We start from the raw sequence: 21,833 nt of genomic DNA, 5'->3' as shown, positions 1-21,833 counted from the left end.
AGTAGACAAATAATGCAACATATTTTATATGTATATCCCACTGCATATGACAGAGTAAACTCGCTGTACCAGAACATGCTTTGATCTCACCGCCACGCGGTCACGTGGTTCATGGAGCTATCAATAGTACTAAACTAGACGTTTTGTCAATATGCTTGAAATGTATTAATTGGGACAGACAGCAGTTTCATTATATTTGCAGCGATTTCTAATTTGTAACACTCAAAGTGCATTGATTATGCATGGATAACTACGTTGACTAATGACTATGCGTTACAATAGCATTTTATACTGGAAAATGGAACAGCATTATGTTCTCATATTCCTCCTTGGCAGTTAAAATGTGACTAAACAAGTAAGTGTAACTTTTAACCAATAAAATAACTGTACTACATGTTAACTCAGTCCTGTTTAGTTAATTTGAAGAGATCATGGTACTAAATAATATGCGCAATAATTATGGTCCATGAATGACCATTTGAAATATAACATTTTCTAATATGGTTATTATTTATACTACAATAACTGTAGTATTTAGGTTTAAATTCCAGTGCAAAGAGGCACGCTTTAAATTAGAGGCATTTGGTGGCCAGAAAGATAATATTCATATGCAATTCCATTGCTTAAACACTAGATGGCCTTGTTGATGTTTAATAAATACATGTATTTGGCTCTACTAGTTGCTCAAAACAGTATTTCTGGTCATAAGTGCTTATTTTTTAGGTTTTGCTATTTAATGTACATTTAGACATTATTAAACACTCGATTTTTATAAAAAAAATAATAATAATAATGTTGCATTTAAAAAGGTTCATTACTGACAAGCAAATTAGGAATTTAACCCAATGAAGAAGTTAAAATTATTTTTACAAACATAAAAATAATAAAAACAGCATTATATTGCAACTCTGGTAGAGTGATATGCAGTGGGATATACATATAAAATATGTTGCATTATTTGTCTACTAGATAATACCTGAATGGCAAAATGAATGCAGTGTCTTAAAATCCTGTCAAAGCTAAGGATATTCAGTGAAAACAGTTGGCGTTGTTCATTGGTCGGGCATCGACCAATAAAATGTCTTCATTCGCACCAAAGCCCCGCCCCCAGCTCTGCTCTCTCACATCTGCATATACAAGTGCACAAGTGAGTTTTGCAACAGAATATCGCAAAAAGAGTTGCAAAAGTCAGAGCGCTAGGATTTGAACTTGTACTTCCAGATCTGAGAGGTTGTAAGTGCCGACTTGACGTTGTGCAGCGAAACTGAAGTGCAAAAGTAAATATGTCGTATACATGTGTGTATGTCATTTTCTTTGTGTGAATGTCATTCTACACATTTGTGACTATTAATCTACAACTTCCAATTCAAAACACGGGTGTTTTGATCATTGTCTGTGTGTGCAAATTGAAAGATTCAGCTTTTCACATCAGAGCTGTGAGTGTAAATTTTAACTTACAAATACAAATATTAATATGACAAGTTCTCAAAATCAGATCTTCAACCTCTCGAGTTTTGCTACTGATTTACCTTCATACTCATGGAAGGACTCAGATTACTATTCCTTGAAGAGGGTGAGCATGATGATCCGCCCACGGACCTACAGGCCCCGTCTCTCTCATAACACCGCTTTAGGGCCTGTGTAAAACAATACTGCAGTGTCATCATCAGGTCATTAATGCAATTACGTAAACTGTGGTTAAAGGGAAAGTCTCATCTGGACGTTCAAGATAGGATTTTGGTCACACGTGTCTCATAATCTTGGTCTTCGACTCTTCGACACAATTAACCATTCAACTAAAATAAATTATAAAACAACATGCATTATTAGATTATCATGGATCATTTTACAAAAAAAACCCCGTAACAATTGTATTTGATTTGGATCATCATTAATTCAATTAGAAATAATTCAGAAAAGTATATAATTTTGATACACATTTTGTTAATTGGTGTTACTGTTACACTTTCTTTGGCTAGATATATTCTGTTTTTTTTTTTTTTTTTTTTAAAGATTATGTTTTTAAAAAAAGTCATGTGACCAGTCAAAAATGAAAATTCTGCCATTGTTTACTTGTCTTCCAAACCTGTATGAGTTTCTTTCTTCTGTTAAAAAAAGAATGTTGAATACTTTGAAGAATGTTGGTGAGCAAACAAGTCACTGACTTCCATAGTATTTTTTCCCATTAATACTAGGGAAGAAAATGGCTATTGTCTACTATTTGGTTACCAACATTCTTCAAAATATCTTCTTTTGAACAAAAGAATAAAAACTCATACAGGTTTGGAACAAGTGGAAGCTGTGTAAATGATGGCAGAATTTTTTTTTTTTTTGAGTGTGAAAGATCCCTTTAAGAAAAACTTTTGAAAAAACAATTCTTAATTAAAAAAAATCGAAATAATGAATAATAATTAAAAAAATAAGTCAATAAATAATTGTAAGGATATTCTTAATAAGAATTTTATTATTTTAAGGGGTTTATTGCAGCCAGCCTCTGTATTTCATAAAAAAAAAAAAAAAACATTTGAGAAAGCTCTATTAATAGATATCCTCCCACACATGGCACATGCAAATATGTTTGCTGTTTCAGCCTCAGTAATTCAGTAACAGGTACTCAAATAATGAATGTAACATAAAATGTACAGCCTTGTAATGCCTAATGTATGCTTCACAATACATAAAAAAAGTCCTGCTATATTATCTACAGCTGTATGTTTGACTTTCCTTGTTCTACCTCTCTGCTTTAAGCTTCAGACACTTTATAATGAGATAAACATATCTGCACCATCCATAAAGACTCTTCTGCTTATCACACACTAACAGGAAGGGTGGAACAGACCAGCAAATGAAGGTGGCACTGAAACATAATTTGATGATTATTTGCATTACAGAACAAAGATAAAACAATAGACTCCTTATGGTCAAAGAATGAATATAAGCCGCCTCATGTTTAAGGGAAAGAAACGGAATAGGAGGAGAAAGTTTTTCCTTGCTTGAGGTCACTCTCACATGAACTGAGGTCATCATGCTCATTTCCTCATCTTCCTTTCTAAAGCCAAGAATTTGTTTCCTCTTTCAAAGAAAGAATATGGACCCTGAGCTAGCATAAATACTGCATATTTCTACCATCTTCTCAAAAAAAAAAGGTATTTTTGTGCTCTTGCTAGATCTGCAAAATCAATTTTGACACTAGGCCAAAAAATGCAGAGCATTCATGACCATCCCAACTCTCCTCACAAACTTGAAAAAGGTATAAAGACAGATTCATTACACACTGGAGGGCTAGATAAAAACACATTTTATACACAGAGCATGACGAAGAGACATTTTTAGTTTTGTTTTGCATAGAGCATTTGACCACAGGTAAAAGACAATGTCCTTATTGCTTTTATTCAATACATACCACTTCTAAATACCGGACATATTTAATTTCACATACTGTACTACAAGAAAATAAAATCATGTCAGCCAATTTAAGATGTTAATAAACTCATTTGGTTTAGAAGGCCCAGTCTAAGTGAACGAGTCCCTGAGAGACCTCAATTGACACAGAGAAAATTAAATGTCTTAAAGGAATAGTTCACTCATAAATGAAAATTAGCTGAAAATGTACACCATCAGGCCATCCAAGATGTAGATGAGTTTGTTTCTATATTGAAACAGATTTGGAGAAATTTAGCCTTATATCGCTTGTCCACCAATGGATCTTCTGTAGTGAATGGGTGCCGTCAGAACAAGAGTCCAAACAGCTGATAAAAACATCACAATAATTCAAAAATGGACTCCAGTCCATCAATTAATGTCTTGTGAAGTAAAAGCAAGTGATTTACTGTAATAAACAAACTCATCTACACCTTGAAAGCCAATTTTTTGAAATTTTTCGTTTTTGCATGAACTATTCTTTTAACATCGGGGAGTGTTACATTAGCTTAAGTAACAAATAAGATTTGTATTTCACTTGTTTCTGTGAACAAAATATTTGGTGAATGATGATTTGCACATCTTACATTGTTTGTTCCCTTATAACCTATATTTTCTATATGATACAATGCAACAATACAGAATTTTGTGGAAACAAGATGGTTAATTGTGATTTAGCGTTAAAAAAAGCAAAAGCAGCATCCATTTTTGAAGTTCCACAGTTTAGAGCGAGTCCTCATATGGTGGTATATTGACCAAGCGCTTTCCTCAGCTTTTCAGCAATCTATCCAATCAGACACACAAGAATGTTACATACATAGTATGTTGCATTACAAATGTCATGTTTATGATGTCCATGCAAACTAGAATCCCACCACTCACCGTTTCATAGAATTTCACCTGTTCCTCCAGGTAGAACTGCATGAGTCTGTTGTAGTCATAGATACGGTTGCTATGGAAGTGATTCATCTCCGCTAGAGAAACAGATGGCAAGTCTAAGATTACATGTGTGTGACAAACTCTACAATTAAGCACACCGGTGTGACACAGGGTCTTTCAGGGTCAACACTTTACTAACGTACCTTGCAATGCGTAAGACATTGTGCTGAGGTTCTTTTCCATAATATGTTTATCTTGTTGGCTAATCTTATTCATTGTCACCAAATGATCAGCCTCTTTTACTTTATCAATGGCAGCCTAAGGGGAAAAAATTTTAAATACAAAAAAATTGAATAAAAATAATGTCTATATATATATATATATAAATATATATATATATATATATATATATAAATATATATATATATATATATATATACATACATATATATACATATATATATACATATATATATATATATATATATATACATACATATATACATATATATATACATATATATATATATATATATATATATATATACATACATATATACATATATATATATATATATATATATATATATATATATATATATATATATATATATATATATATATTAGGGGTGACCCCAAATAGTCGACTATTCGATGCTTCGATTCGAGGAGCCTGATTCGACTACCAATCTCACAGTCGAATATTCGAGGGCTGTTATGATTATGCCATTCTGACTATATGTGAGCACTCAAATGTCTGATTTCACATAGAACTTGCGGTTTTCTCCCAATAAGTTAATATTCAGCCTATTATGCTAAAGCCGTGAATAAGAATCTGAAAAGAAAGAAGCTTCAAATAAATAATTGAAAGTGCGTGAATAAATCCAACCACCCCTATAGATTTATGTTTCGCTTTCCATAATCCGTGACCAACAGGAGCATCTTGGCGGCAGGGATTTCAAACTCTACCAAGACTCAAACTGACACAGGCAGAGACTGGATTTTTTCAATCAGGTAGGGTTCAAGTGATTTCAAAACATTTCAGCCGGTGTATATATATCGTGGATATATTATTTAGCTACGGTGCTACGAGCGCTTCATTGTAGTACTACGGTGATATCTCTTCAGCGCACAACATGAGCAGGTCAAACTACAATGCAGAATATTAATAACCATGACTGGACTGTCACACCCATACCATTATAATGAGAACACCATTATAATAAAACTCTGTGAATTTTTTGAGTTTAGCTGCAGTGTTTCTGCACATTGTTTCGTGAAGAACGCGTCCACAAAAGGAGTTCGCATTCAGAGCCGTGCACACATGTTCATTTGCATTCGGGCTCTTTTTGCAAATAGCCTATAAGTCCTAATATTAACGTTATGTTGTATAAATAACGATCCATATTCTACATGAATGTATGAGTTTAATCCAATTGATTAAACACTTGCTATCAAATGCGTCACTCTACTGGTCATCATCAGCGCGCGCAGCTCAAAACAGAAATGCAGAACATTAATAACTACTGTCATATAGGCTAAATTTATAATGAGAGCACTATTGTAAAAATTGTGAATTGTTAGGGTTTCGCCGACGTTTAGTGTTAACTATCTTTTAATCAAAACATGATAACATTATTTACCCCGTTTGTATCTGCGAGGCATTTATTACACATTTTCCCTGTGTTAACATCAGTAATTATGACTGTCGAATGTCTGACTTAACTCAATGTATTTTGCCCCGCCCCCAAACATATAATTCGACTATCAGTTGAATATCAGCAAGATGCGAAAATTCCGATTTCACTCCGAAATCCTTAGTCGGGGACACCCATAATATATATATATATATATATATATATATATATATATATATATATATATATATATATATAATATGAATGTATATTACTTTTTCATTTCTTTTAGAACCAAAATGTAGATTTAATTAAAGAAAAACAAATTTAAACCATTAAATGTTGAAAGGCAAAAGGTGAATGGTTTCTACCTTGTGAACTGCTATTGTGTCAGGGAAACAGCCCAGTAGTCCCTTGTATTCGTTGTTTGTCTCCATCAGGAAGTGTAGATCTTTTTTTGGCTAATAAACAAATGTTATCTTATTGAAACAAATGTTTAACTCATGGATAATGCTAAATACAGCTATCATGGATGTTGCTATCACTGGGTAGCCTTGTGGTTACAATTCTCTCAAAAGCACAGGATGTGAAGAAACTTGCTAATGATGAGTAAATGACACTGGTAGAGGTTCAAGGACTGGATGGCTCGTTGAAGTATTCATGTGAGGAAATACTGTACTTCTGATACCTGGCCTGCAACGAGCTCTGCTATTTCCTCATACGTTTTTCCTGTTGCGCTCAATGCTTCCGTCAGAGTTGATTCCCCTTAAAATAATTTGCACAGAAACCATCAACAAAACATGATTAGATGAATCATTAGGTAATCAAAAATATTGTGTATGTCTATGAGAGCATTTTAATGACCAAAGCTCCATTTTCCTACTTGGGTATGCACTAGTGTTGAAAACCGATGATAGGTTCTGAAATGCTTTTCCAATCTGCCGATACTCCTTTTGTAATGCTGTTGGTTTAAAAGCAGAAGATTTTTACTATGGACAAATCACAAGACAGTAGCAGTAATTAAATTATCTACATATTTGACTCTACTTGCTTAAGTATAGAGTTACTGTAGTAATGAGGAAATATAGTGTGCAAACTCACGCCCTGTACATCTCTTCCAGTGAAGATGCCCAACAGCCAGTAGTTCTTTAACACTGTTGTCCATAGATCTAGTAAACTGGCTGTACATTTCATACTTTTGCTCCCTACAATCACATCAATAAGACAATTGTTTTATTAAATACATATATTACATTATAAGAAATTATGAAATGACATAAAATATATATAATATAATATAATATAATATATTTTTATATAATATAACGACATGTAATTTGGTGTTTAGGGTTGGTAAGATTGAATATTTTTGAAAGAAGTCTCTTGTGGAGGCCCGCAAGCCTGTTGGACGAGTCCATTCGGGCCGTGATCGGGCCATTTGTATTTTTTTTACAGATCAGATTTGGGTCAGACTAATTTAGCTAATCTCTTTTTATTGTGCCCATATATGCGCACAAGCACACATAGGCTACTGTATGATATATTGTTATATTGATTATATTATAAATATTATACATCGCCTGCAATACGCAACACATATACGCACGCATTAGCATACAGGACCAGTTGACCATGCAGAGCATCAGGGAGCATAAGGAGTTAGTCCTACAAAAATTTCCCAATGCTTCGGGAAAAGGTGCATTTTGGAAGAGTTTTGATTTGATTACGACGGCAAACAGTGAGTCAATTGGTTGCGCAGAATCTGCAAAAATATCCTTGCAAATGACAGCAAAAAAAGCACGCAATAGTCTAACGTGTGCCACAAAGCCCCAGCAAAAGTAATAACCATGAATATGTTGGGGGAAATAGTAAGGAGATATTTAAATTATTTATTAATAAATTAGTGTTTTCTGAGTCGGTGTGCCAAAGATGAAGAAGACGATCCTGACTCACCATCTCCTCATTGGACGGGCCTTTAGGGCGAATTGCATCTTTACGGATTTTATAATATCCGTAAAAAGAGCTTTTCTTTTTTATTTTAATTATTTAGTAATTTAATATTAATTTAAAGCTTTCTATATATATATATATTTAGCACATATGTGAGTATTCGCTGAGTTTTAGTTAATCAACAAGCTCATTGTGATGCTATCCTGGCTCTAATCTCTTGTGCTCACTGCATTTATTTTATATCTATTTTACACACACACACACACACACACACACGTTTGTTTTTGTGAAAAATGTGGACATCCCATAGGCGTAATGGTTTTTATACTGTACAAACTGTATATTCTACGGCCCTACACCTAACCCTCACAGGAAACTTTGTGCATTTTTACTTTCTCAAAAAAAAAACTCATTCTGTATGATTTATAAGCGTTTTGAAAAATGGGGACATGGGTTATGTCCTCATAAGTCACCCTCTCCTTGTAATACCTGTGTCATACCCATGTCATTATACAGAGTTGTGTCCTGATATGTAACAAACACATGTGAGTATTCGCTGAGTTTTAGTTCATCAACAAGCTCATTGTGATGCTATCCTGGCTCTAATCTCTTGTGCTCACTGCATTTATTTTATATCTATTTTACACACACACACACACACACACACACGTTTGTTTTTGTGAAAAATGTGGACATCCCATAGGCGTAATGGTTTTTATACTGTACAAACTGTATATTCTACGGCCCTACACCTAACCCTCACAGGAAACTTTGTGCATTTTTACTTTCTCAAAAAAAAAACTCATTCTGTATGATTTATAAGCGTTTTGAAAAATGGGGACATGGGTTATGTCCTCATAAGTCACCCTCTCCTTGTAATACCTGTGTCATACCCATGTCATTATACAGAGTTGTGTCCTGATATGTAACAAACACACACACACACACACACACACACACACACACACACGAGTATGTATGTTTGTATGTGTCTCACAGGAATTAATTACACTTCAAAACATATTACAATGTATTTTAAATACTAATAATATTGAATGGGTAATGACATTGATTATGAAATAAATGTTGAATTTCAGAGTCACATGATTCTTCAGAAATCATTATAATATGCTGTAACAGTTTTGCTGCCTAATATCTTTGTTGAAACTATAATATATAATTTTTTCAGGATTCTTAGATAATTTTGTCAAGAGAATTATTTTTTTTTATTATAATTCTATATTAATATAACATAATCATCTTAACGGTCACTTTTGACAAGAAAAATCTTATCGACCACAAACGTTTGAAAGGCAGTATATATTTATATATAATTGACCATAATTCGTGATTATTACAACAACTGAAAATTATTAATATTCAAATATGACATAAATAATAATCATTTATAAAATAAAAATTATGAATTAAAAATTAACTGAATTAATTTGAGAAAAAAGTAATTAAGGGAGTTATATATTATCTCACACTTGACCAGGATCTAACTCCGGGAGCTCGGGATCTATGTTGGAGAAGATTTTCACTCCCACAATTTCATCTTTCTCTGCTTTCCGCTTCCCTAGTTTCCACTCCTAAAAGAAACAAATAAAACACGACTTGCAACACTCCCACACAACCACACAACTGCCATGCAGAAACTAACTATTCTCTAGTCAAAGTTAACACTTTGAATATAATTATAAATATAATATAAAATATTAACTATAACACACTTCTAAAGGACATGATCTCAAAATCAGCAAACAGATGGCAATACTTGACAGCACAGCTCTTGACTGACTATGTAGTTAACTCAGAATATAAAACTACATGTCCATTACTATTATACATATTTTAACAAACGCACCTTCTCATCTCTGTAGTTAAGGAAGAGCTGTAAAACGTCACTATTTGAGATCACCGGATGCCGGCACATGCGGGACATCCAGCCCTGCAGGCGTTCCATGCGCATTTTGATAAATTCCTCTTCAAATCGGCCTAAAGAGAAACAGAAGACAGATGTTAGGAAGTCTACCAGGCAAAAACACTGTTTATTGGTGACTATTAAAAAATCAAGAAGCTTTTCTAAAGTGACCAGACAGATCACTATTATTATTTTGCTTTGTTCACCTGTAACTTGTTTGTCAGGTAAACATGGGATTGGCAGAGCACAGGCAAACTTCTCCACGAGCCTCTCATATAACCAGTCAAAGTGTTTGTATCTGTGGTTGACCGGTCTGTTTGTAGTCTGAAAAAATAGTTAAACATAAAAATAAACCAAGACTCCAAAAAAATTACAGTAAGTCAATATTTTTTAAGCAGTCCTGAGAGGTGCTTCAAAGGAACTTACATTAGGTGTGATCTGGTATTCGATGTAGCTCTTCAGGCCGTACATTTTTGACCCCTTTTTGGGATCAGCCACAACACAGTCTAACTGAATTTGTGGATACAACCATACTGGGCCCACCTCGCCTGCCTGCACAGTAAACATTCAGCCTTTTTTTCAAAGAATCAGAAGCATGTTAATGTATCCATTCACCGTACCATTTAAAACAAACCCAAGATTGTTTGATCATTCTGTTACAGAGAATAACTAAATCTCAAATCAATCTTCAGGCATGGGATTAAATCATATGACAAAGACAGATAACTTACATAAATTGGCAGTTTGTCATTTCCTTTAGCTATGCTCTTTGTAAGCAGATATACCTCTGGATTTGGGGTCTTTGAGAACCCTGGAAACCTATGGGAAAAGATGGGATTAGTATTTTTAAAGTTTATTTTATTAAAGGGATACTCCACCCCTAAATGAACATTTTGTCATTAATCACGTATCCCACGTATTTGTCATTCCAAACCTGTAAAAGCTTTGTTCATCTTCGTCTTGCCAAGTAAGTTACACTGTCAAAGTCCAGAAAAGTATGAAAAACATCGTCAGAATAGTCTGCCATCAGTGTTTCAACCGTAAACGTTATGAAGTGACAAAAATACTTTGTGTATATGAATAAAACAAAATAATTTTATTCAACAATTCCTTTGTGAACAGTCTCCTCTGTGTCTCTCCACCTCACTCAAACTGCCTATGCTCTTCTGTGTCAGCCGCGCCACAAGGACGCGTGATGTACTGTAGATAGACACGGAGGAGACTGTTGACAAATTAAATTGTTGAATAAAGTCGTTATTTTTGATTTCTTTGCTTACAAACAGTATTCTCATCGCTTCATAACATTATGGTTGAACCACTGTTGGCAGATGGACTATTCTGATGATGCTTTTCATACATTTCTGGACCGGGACAGCGTTATTTACTTGGCAGTCTCTGGGACAGTCTAAAGCCTCCCAGTTTTCATCTAAAAATATCTTAAATTGTGTTCCGAAGACGAACAAAGCTTTTACTGGTTTGGAACGACATGGGAGTAAGTGATTAATGACAAAATTTTCATTTTGGGGTGCAGTATCCCTTTAATGAAATATTAATATTGGCAGTTATCAAAATTAAAACATTACTTGTTGAGAGATAATTTCATAGTAGAGTGACCCCCGCCCCGCTGCATGGTTCCGCCCTCTTCCATCTGTGAACCTCCATAACCGACTGTTGACTTTCCATCATCAGAATCATCGTCCCATTCCTCATCAAAGGAATAGACAGAACCTACGATCACATGGCACAACAGTCACCATCACATACAGTAATAAAATAGCAGACTGAAATCTAAACTTTTTACTCATCATTCAAAAATGCTTTTTCCTGCTGATTCAGAAGATCCAGCAATGGATTTAAACCATATTCCAAAAAGACAGTTAATGCAATTATGAATTATGTCTATAATGCACAATTTTTTATGAGTATGCTAAGGTGTACTTCTTTTTCACAAGAGTATTCATACTGGAATGCATATGGAGGGGCCAGAAAAGCCTCTCACTGTGGGAAGCATGTTTCAGAACAACTCAGCTGTGTAACAGGCAAAGACGACTATCCCATAACAATGGAAAGATCCACTTACTTCCACATACATTACTTGGCTGCCTAAAGTACATAGAGGGCTTATTTATGACTTTATCTATGGTATGCTCTATGGAAAGTTCAAAGTCCTCATAACAAAGCAGATAACACAGACAAAATGAATATCCCACGTGCTGTAGACAGTAAAGCAGCAACATCGCTTATGAGATGCTTCTGTTATAAGATGTACATGTGCCATAATAACAAATACTATACACTTTCACACAAGTTAAACTTGAGCTTGGTCATATGGGTACTAGGGGTGTAACAGTATGTGTATTCGTACCGGACCGTTTCGGTACAGGGCTTTCGGTACAGTGCACGTGTGTACCAAATGACCGAATGCAATATTTTGTTTGCGGAACATAGGCACATTTTCGTGTTTCCAAACGAATATATGCAGCTGATTCTAAGGCCGGTGACACACTGGCTGCGTGGCGTGAGCGTGGCGTTTCTGCTGCGTGTCAGGTGCACGATTCTTTACACACCAGAATCGTGCCTGACACGGCGCTGGTGCGCTGCTGCTACTATAGGTGACAGAGGGAGGCTGCCGACAGACCAGGATCTTGTCTTCACGACAACAATATCTATACTTCATGTTGAGCATAAATATAAAGCCTACTGATAAAGGACACCGTCAACAGTATTGACGGCAAAATAGACTGTTTGACAGGTGCAATATGCCAGTGTGTCACCGACCTAAGGTTTTCAAAAGGCATCACGCGAGTGTGAACATCACTACAACTAGGAAAAAAACGATAGTAATTTAAACGCAGCTCCCGTCGGCATTTAAACAGACCTTTGCTCTTAATTCCGATCGGCCCAAAGAAGTAACGAAATCTGAGCAGGTCTAAAAACTGAAACTGTTGATGCACTTTACACTTTGGAAAAGTTATATATATTTTTAAAATATGAGCAGGCCTACAAGCTGGGATTGGTAATGCTGCACTGTAATCATAGTTATTTATTTATATTTTTTTATGATATTGGTTTGAGACTGAGAGTATTTTATTTAATGGAGAACTTTGCATCAGTATTTTATTTCTTATTCTTTTTTATTTTATATATATTTTATTAAAAAGTATTTAAAAAAAGTGTAAACAAATTGTTAAAAAAGAAGTTTATAGTAATAAACAACCTGCACTTTAATGTTTGCATTTCTTTCCCTTACTGTACCGAAAATGAACCGAACCGTGACTTTAAAACCGAGGTACGTACCGAACCGTGATTATCACGATATGAGTAATTTCATTTCACGATAACAATTTAAATATAGGACTAGTTATTTTTGCTTAAAATGAGGTCTTTATGATATCAAAATGTTTAATACCATAGAAATTTCATAATTCTTCTCACCAATGTCCATATCACAGAAAATTAATGCTAGCCTAAATAATAATAATAATAATAATAAACCAGCAATTAAAAAAAGAATATGAAAATATAGCAAGCAATTGGACAAAAAACTGGTGGAACAAATAAATAAGAAATGCTACATACATTCTATAAAGTAATCAAATGTATATTATTCACTGTGTAAATTAAATATATAGTTCTTCTTATTAAATTTACAAAAGTGATTTAGTTAAGAGCAGTGAGAGACTTTTTCTCTTTTGTTTTTTGAGTAACATGAATGACTATTGTCACTTTAAGAGCTGTCCAGATCCAATATACTGTTACAAATGTTTTCTTTCCCTTAAGACTTAAATTACAGCATTCATGATTAAAAACTTGTGCAAATGATAAACTTTCATGACCACATAGCACAGCAATGTCATGTGAGCCTGTTACAGTGTTAGAGACGATAGACTAAAATCTATTGGTTGACAATTTCTACTGGTTAATCCTGTCTACCGGTATATCACCCACCCCTACCTACAAGTATTCATTTCTTTGGATAAAAATCTTACTGACCCCAAACTTTGGAACAGAAGAGTAGATATACAGAAAGATAATCATAAATGTTTAATAGACGATGTACTGTAAATGTTTTCCACTTACCATTATTGCCTATTGGTCCCTGTTCAGCATAGTTCCAGTTGTCTGTAGGGTTGTTGTTGGACCACGTCGTGGCAGTCCAAGCCTCATTTCCGTTAACTCCCTGCAGGCACACAAAATACAACATTAAGTCATTCTTTTGAACAAATCTACATCCATGCTGATGATCAAAACATTTGCTTTGCAATTTTTTTAGGTATTGAGGTTGCCTAAATTATACAAGTTATTTTAAAGTGGATTCTAACAGCTTTTTCCCACAATCCCCTACCCATACCAGTGCTGGAACTATGCTCAAATGATGAATAACCAAATTCACATCAATTTAAGGAACATCAGGTTCTTCCTTCCACCCACTTCCTTTTATAGTTTCCATAATTATCACTCATATGTTGCAACTAGATTACAGCGATTCACTCTTGCTGGGTTGGCCATATAAAGAAAATGAAGCTTCCTTGTTCATATTCAAATTCTCACATAATATTTGCTTGTGCATCTCCATTCGCCCCATGATACCATGTCTGACATATAACATACAAAACAGACCGGCCGATGTCACTTAAAACTAACGCAGTGTTGATATTTCAGTACTAAAGATATTCCTGTAAAGATATTGTCAAGATTACTTATAACACATACTGCACTTTAACATTTGCCTTAAAACTTGAAATTATTAGTTCTTGCTGCCATTTTAGCTGTTTTTCTACAGGCAATTATTAAAATATTTACTAACTCAGTATAAGCACATGTTCGGGAATGAATTAGAAAGATTATTTGAATTAACAGTGTAAAAGCAGCAATAATGAGAATCGCCCTGCTATTTTAAAGGTTACTTTACAAACAATGAATCACACAACTAAAAACAGAACCGAAATAAACCTCTCTTTATTAATATTCGAAAAACGTAGAAAATGTTTGCAGAAACCATTATTATGTTCATTGTTTAATGAAAATTCAATGACAACAATATATGAGTTTCTCTTCTTGTATAAATGGCCAATGGTCACAAATTAATTGAATATACGGTATAAAAATATAGTTATCTCAAATCTGCCACATAAGGTCTGGATATGCTTTAAGAACTAAAAGGCTCTTGAGTGAAGTCCATCTCTGTCCATTAGTCTAAGACTTAATGGCCAATTCCATCAATAGACCTGACCTTGGTGCTTCTAAAAACTAACTTCCAGCCACGCAAAACCATTTGTCTCGCTTCCTGGGCTCACCAATTAAGACCGTCTATACCAATTTTCCCTGAGAACAACATTACTCATGTTTTTATTGTTATTGGTACTTTGCTGTTTTGGATCATTCTAAATGTCACAGAGTCTTTGAAGGCCTATGGAAACATTAAGTCATTAGATAAGTCATTTCGCCACTTGTACCGTTTGCTCAGTTTCTTGCAAGGGTGTCTGTACTTTTGACCAGCTTCTTCTCATGGAGGTAAAATAAGTATATGGCCATCCATTGGGTACAGTAGAATCTACTGACGAATGTACAGTAATTTAATGTAATTAGGGATGCACAATATATCAGCCACCATATCGATATCGGCTGATAAAAGTTAACTTTTCTGTAATCGTTATCGAACCAATAAGAGAATTTGGAGAATAAATAAATAAGATAATAAATAATGCATTATTTCCTGAAAAAACACTTCAGATGCGCACTGTTCACCATGATGTTTTTTTTTTATTGCTTGAAATATCATTGGAAACACTTCGAAAAGGGAAATACAGTGAACTGCAACATGTGCAGGGCAAGTGTGTCACATTATAATGAGATTATTAGCTACTGTAAAATAATGTGATGGAATCTTTGTTCGCTCGACTATTAGTGCATTGTTAAGAGATATATATATATGTATATATATATATGTATGTGTATATATATATATATATATATATATATATGTTTTCCAGTAACTTGTTTCCATTATTTAAGCATTATTTTATTTATTTGTAAGGCTGCTTTATGCACATTAAGTGTTTAATGCCTTTTAATGGTGATACTTTTTTGGTAATCGGGCTCTCAAAAATTATGTAAAAATGTGGATTTAGATTTATTTATTTAATATATTTAAGGAATTATCGGTTATCGGTATCGACCAAAATGTTCTTATCGGTGCATCCTTAAATGTAATCATAAAACCCAATATTTTAACAACCCTTCCTAGTTATTTAATAATAGTTATATAATTATTTTTTATAATTGTTATTATTATTTTTTAAATAAATAATTGTATAATTTAAGCATCTTTTTTAAATGATCACACAAAAACCACAGATTGTAGTAAACCTTTTTTTGGGGGGAATCTATATACATTACCAGTCCATTCTAGACACACTTAATTATTCTTTAATATTATAACTTATAAACTTTTTATAATGATACAAAACACTGCAATAACACAAATGAATGACATCATTGTGACAACCAAAGAAATTTAGAAAAATTTTCTACGATTTTAACTACTTTTCCTTTACAATCCAACTAATCCCTAAGTAAAAAGTAACAATGCTAAAAATGAAAAATAAAAATAAATATACAAAATGTCCAAAAAGAGATTTCTTATGTTTATATTTGTCTATGTGAATAATATCAAGTATTTAAGCATAAACTTTTTATATATTAGGCATTGTCCTGAATTTAGTATTTCTAAAATTGTACCAAAAATGTCTACAGATGTTGAGCCTCTTTAATGTTTTAGTTTAATGCTTAACGGTGAGACAGGTCTGACTTCTCATCTATCTGCAAATTGCTAAACATGGCTAAGCATTTAAACACTATTGCATGCACAATGACAACAAAGTGTGACCATCTGACAGCCTACTAGAGAAACCGCCCCAGAGAAAACAAGAGAGAGAAAGAGAGACAGTTCCTCAAGCCTAATGTCCCGAGCTATAATAAGGCCCATTTACTCTCATTCTCCTGCTTTCACAGGAAATGGATTTCAACTGCAGATGACACATAGGGCCTTTGTACATGTTATGCTCAGCAGAACTCTCATTAAATAAGTGTGGATTTCTAGTAAATGCTGGCTGTGAAAATGAAGAAGCAAAACTGCTATTTGAATAGTGGGGTTTTTTGTTGGTTGTGGCTACTTATTTTTACTGAGGCCTGCTTTACATTTCATTTGAGGAACTGTGGAACATGCAGATACTCATATTTGATCATACTTCAGACATTTGACATAGAACTTTATACAATATATGCTCACCACAACTTCTCCAAATGTGAGATTATGAACAAAGATTATGTGGTAGTTGATGTGGTACCTGAGTGTTTGCTGAGCTGCTGTTGTAACCTTGATTCTGAGCATCAATGTACTTTGTTGCTGATGCTTGTGTGGAACCAGGGTTAATCTGCAAAAAATAATAATAGGTACATTAATATATCCATATAAAAAAATAATGTATATTTTTGTCATATCCAGTCCATGCCTTTTGCAGGCCATGCATACATAGCTCAAACTTTCCTTCCATATGAGTCAATGACAAAAAAATTATTCAAATGTCATTTCGCCTGAGGAACGCTGACTGTGTATCTACAGGAAGGCCACACTGGAATATGTTCAACATCTTGGTAATTATGGTACAAAGACAGACCTACTGCACAGAACATGTGGGAATATTCTCTGTCTGGAGTAAAGTATGCCAAATACCTAATTAAATCTTTAATCAGTTACATTACATTTTGTATCTTCTAATTAGGATACAACTCAGGAAACACACACACTGAATGATTTCCCTTGATTTCAATGTTGTGATACTACTGAAAAAACACAAGAAAATATATAAAATAGTACTCTGCTCACTGATGTGGTCTAGATAATCAATGAAAGTTTGCTTTCATTTTGTCTTCCCCTCTCTAGAGTTCTAAAAATAATCACACAAAATGTTCTAATCTCATCTAATGCTCTGTATAAAGAAGTGAAATCGAAAACAAAGCTGATGATTAGGGAATTTTTTTACCTCAATATAGTCCTCAGGCACGAGGCCTACATTTCCTCTGGAATTCTGAGCTTCTACCCAGCCACCGCCTACATTCTACATAAAATAAAGAGAAACAGAGGGGGAAATTCTATATATAATTTAAAAGTATGGGGTCTCTAAGATTTTTTAATTTAGTCTCACCAAGGCCTAGGATCAATTTAATACATTGTAGCTTAATAAATGTAGCAATTTCTTAAAAAAATTTTTTTGACAAAATCTTACTGACCCCAATTTTTTTGAATGGTACTGCATATATAACATTTTCTTTATATTGTCTATAGCCAAGTGGCTGTCTTGAAGCATTAGTGCTGATGCTGAAGCACAGTATATCTTCACCTGGTTAGTGACCGTGAGTATTTCTCCTTCTTGAACAGACAGCTCATTGTTGCCAGGCTCAGCAGTGAAGTCGTATAATACCCGAGCCTGAACACAGCAAACATATGGGTAACACAGAACAGTAGCTGCATGAATATTTCAGTGTGGCATGGCTAAAACTTTCACCTCTGCATTTTGAAACTGAAAAAGACTAACAATTCTGTATGACATTATAAAAATAAAGCTAAGCTTCCTCATCTGCTCCAAGAGTAATACAAACACATGTCCATTTTTGCTAATGCATATACAAAGGGCCCAAATGAAAATATTACTAATAATATATTTTCTGTCCAATGTGACTTTTTCATCATACTATATATGCTGGAAGATTTTATAACCTAGTTTCCTGCATGACCAGCCATCACACAACACAGCCAACATGTAAACCAAAACATTAAAACTGGTTTTCTGTGTCAAACCACCTCTAACCAAGCTCAGCTTCCAAATTTAGTGTGCTGAGTGTTTATCCATATCAAAAGGACGTGCTTACTTGAATGATAATGCTGACCAAACCACTGTACACTGAATGACATGTTCCCTTGGGTTCTGTTTCTGACAGGATGCACCATGTTCCTGTTCACAGCAACGAGGTGGACACATGCGACACAAAAGCCTGTCTCATTGTGACCTAGTGAGGTGTATACCTAGACAGTATTTTGAGGTGGGTTTTGAGTCAGCTGACTGTTTGTGTATATTTGTACCCAGATGACTCAGAACCTGCAAATAATGTCCAAGAATACTACTAATTCAGCTAGGTTTTGAAATACAGCAAGTGTTGAATGATGATTTTTCCAAACTTTTCTCAGTAATACATGTTTAGTACTAATCCCCAACAGATTTAACTATTTTAATCAGTTAATCTAACTGATCTTTATGGTTATTGTAAAATCATACGTCCCCTGCATATATGATTATTTTGCGCTTTTGTAAAGTTTGAAATTATGAATGAACGTGTGTTACAATTAGGGTTGGGCTTAATAAAATAAAATACTTACAATGTAAAATACTTAGTTTTAATAATGCCTCTATATAATAATAATAATATAAATAATAAAAATCCATGCAATTATTGTACATTGTGACGTAATTAAGTTAACACGTGCTCCCTGATACCCTGGTGTTGTATACATGCTGTTAAATAAATAAATACAAGTTCCAAAAAGTAAACTTTATCACTTACTACATCATAATTCTAGTTTCGTTTGTCCCAGTTTTTTCAGAGCTTAATATATTTAACCTAAATAGAATTTGGATTAACATTAAATAACAGTTCTCTATTTACTGTTGGCTGAAACCTTTTTTGTAAATTTAAACGCTATCGTGTGTTCATAAACTTGCCACACACTTATGTTGTAGGCTACTTTACATATTTACCAGTACATATTTCTGATACTGATTAATAACTTTTTAACTTTTTAACTCCATTAATCAAATCTTCGACTCGAGCACTACGAGCTGGACGTGTCACTGATTTTTAGACTCGAGAACCGGTCAGTCATTGAATGAATTGACCAAACCGGTTCAAATGACTCATTGATGAGGCCTGAATTCGTTTAGGAACAGGGAATCAGTACTGGTTTTGCAAACAGTGTACAGCAGTGTATGATACAGTTCAACCCTTACGAAAAATAACCATGGTTTTATTATAGTAAAACTGCAGTAACCCATGGTTTTTTGGCGTGTTGACTACCATTTGTATATCCACAGATTTACTACAAATACCATGGTTAAACTATGGTTAATTTAGCAAAACCATGGTTAATTTGTGGTTACCATGGTTTAACTATAGTAACCATGTTTTTTTTTGTTTTATTTGTAGTAAAACCATGGTTAATTTTCGTAAGGGAAATCACTAGTGAAATCATCTATAAATAATCTCTTGCTTAACTAATGAACATTTTGTTAGAATTCGTTTCACTGTAATACAACTCTTGTTGTTATTTTTTTTATCGTGTGGTAATTTTACTTAAAAATACAGTCTATTAATAAAGTACACTGATGAACTTTGTCTACAACGTGCAACGATGCAGCATGAATTATTTGTTTGGCTGTATTTAGTTCGTATGAGACGAATGCGCCACCGTCATTTCATTAATAGCTAGTCTTTATCCCAGTGTTGTGCCAAAACTTACCTTCACTGCCATCGTGGTATCAATAATTGAATCACCATTAACATGCGATATGTGCTCTTAAAATAAACAAAACGTAGTAAAAACAAAGCTTTCTGTCCCTAAATGAAGCGAAAATGACGCATTTGTTTTTGTGTTCTGCAGCAGTGACTGCTCTAGATTAGCAAAACATAGCTCGATAAAATCCAGTTATTTGGCCGACATAACGAGACATTGACGCTGAAAATGTAGATGTTTCCTCCTCTTTCCCTAACTCAGACCCGGAAAACTTCAGCACATTGGCCTCAAAATGTATGGCTTATCGAGCTGTCAGAGCAGCTCTTCCTCCAACTCACACACACACCGCCCAGTAAAGCTCAAGCAAACAACAGAGACATTATGAAACATTGGATTTCAGGATTTATTTAAATGTTGTAAATCCTATTAGACGTCGAAATTACCATAAATATATGTTTTTATTAGTTATTAAGCTATTTTAATTTAACACAAGCATTTTATTTGAAAAGCTTATTTTTTTTGTAGCAGTGAAAGATTGTTTGTGTCAGAGCAGGTTTACTGAACGAACGGCTTCATCAGGGAAGGACTTCATTGCTACTGCATGACAGGTAGAGTAAGAATGGTGGCCAGAAAAAATAGAAAACATAAACAAGGAGCTGCACTAAATATGTGTACACTGAGGTAAGATTGCCATCTACTGGTCTTTAAAAGTAAAGTCACATTTAGAGTGCACACAACATATGCTTATATATATATATATATATATATATATTTGACTGAGTACAGTGTTTAAAGTCACTGCCATTTGTCTCTTCACAAATCTTGCTCTTATAACTCCTATAAAAATATGTAATGTAAGAAATTGATATTTTGAGTCAAAATGGATTCTGTATTTTTCATTATTGCAGAACATACTGTGTTTGGTATATTCTTTTCGAGGAAGCTGCACCTGACTTCTGCTTGACTTTCTGTGACAGTAGTGCAAATAACAAAACAAACAACAACAACAACACAACCAAAACTAGACAGTACTGATTCTTTGGACCATATTTAATAACAAAATTGAACTTTAGTTGTACTTTTTTTTTTTTTTTTTACTTTTGAAACACAAATTGTACCCACAATTTGTCCATATAAATAAAATACATAACAATAATAAATTATAAAATGTAAATATATAAAACAATAATGCACACACACACACACATAGCACACGCACAGTACATCCAAGAAACATCTCTGATGTACATTTACATCTGGAAGACATTTTTAGAGTGTTTGCTTGTCTGCAATACATATCTTATCAGATGTTAAAAAAACATGTAGAAAATCTCTTTAAGATGTTTATGATTTAGAATGTTTGTTAAACCTACCTCTTATAAATGTTAATCAGATTTTTGTGCACAGCAGATGGTTCCATATGATGCGCTCTTTATCCATCTATCTATCTGTCTGT

General features: G+C 33.9%; 1 protein-coding gene across 1 annotated transcript; it reads right to left on the bottom strand.

Annotated features, from left to right (window-relative positions):
- Positions 1 to 3,246: 3,246 nt before the first annotated feature.
- Positions 3,247 to 20,731, bottom strand: snx9a (sorting nexin 9a). Its single transcript, XM_059520595.1, has 18 exons — positions 20,384 to 20,731; positions 18,213 to 18,299; positions 17,856 to 17,930; positions 17,160 to 17,246; positions 13,891 to 13,990; positions 11,394 to 11,538; positions 10,542 to 10,629; positions 10,237 to 10,362; positions 10,017 to 10,134; positions 9,754 to 9,884; positions 9,375 to 9,478; positions 7,038 to 7,141; positions 6,820 to 6,897; positions 6,625 to 6,701; positions 6,308 to 6,397; positions 4,503 to 4,617; positions 4,303 to 4,394; positions 3,247 to 4,204 (listed from the first exon to the last, which is right to left on the bottom strand). Exons 1-18 carry the CDS (start codon positions 20,393 to 20,395, stop codon positions 4,157 to 4,159), a joined length of 1,677 nt encoding a protein of 558 aa, XP_059376578.1. The 5' UTR covers positions 20,396 to 20,731; the 3' UTR covers positions 3,247 to 4,156.
- Positions 20,732 to 21,833: the final 1,102 nt, after the last annotated feature.

This window comes from Carassius carassius, chromosome 32 (assembly GCF_963082965.1).
Source record: "Carassius carassius chromosome 32, fCarCar2.1, whole genome shotgun sequence".
Taxonomy (NCBI): domain Eukaryota; kingdom Metazoa; phylum Chordata; class Actinopteri; order Cypriniformes; family Cyprinidae; genus Carassius; species Carassius carassius.
Note: the sequence above shows the minus strand (reverse complement) of the source record. Positions and strands in the feature narration are given on the sequence as shown.

What these genes read in the sequence shown, in the direction of transcription:
- snx9a (XM_059520595.1), bottom strand. An exon ending in TACTCACGGTCACTAACCAG is followed by an intron (nt 17,931 to 18,212) that starts GTGAAGATATAC and finishes TATTTTATGTAG; the next exon opens with AATGTAGGCGGTGGCTGGGT. An exon ending in GGGACCAATAGGCAATAATG is followed by an intron (nt 11,539 to 13,890) that starts GTAAGTGGAAAA and finishes ATGTGATCGTAG; the next exon opens with GTTCTGTCTATTCCTTTGAT.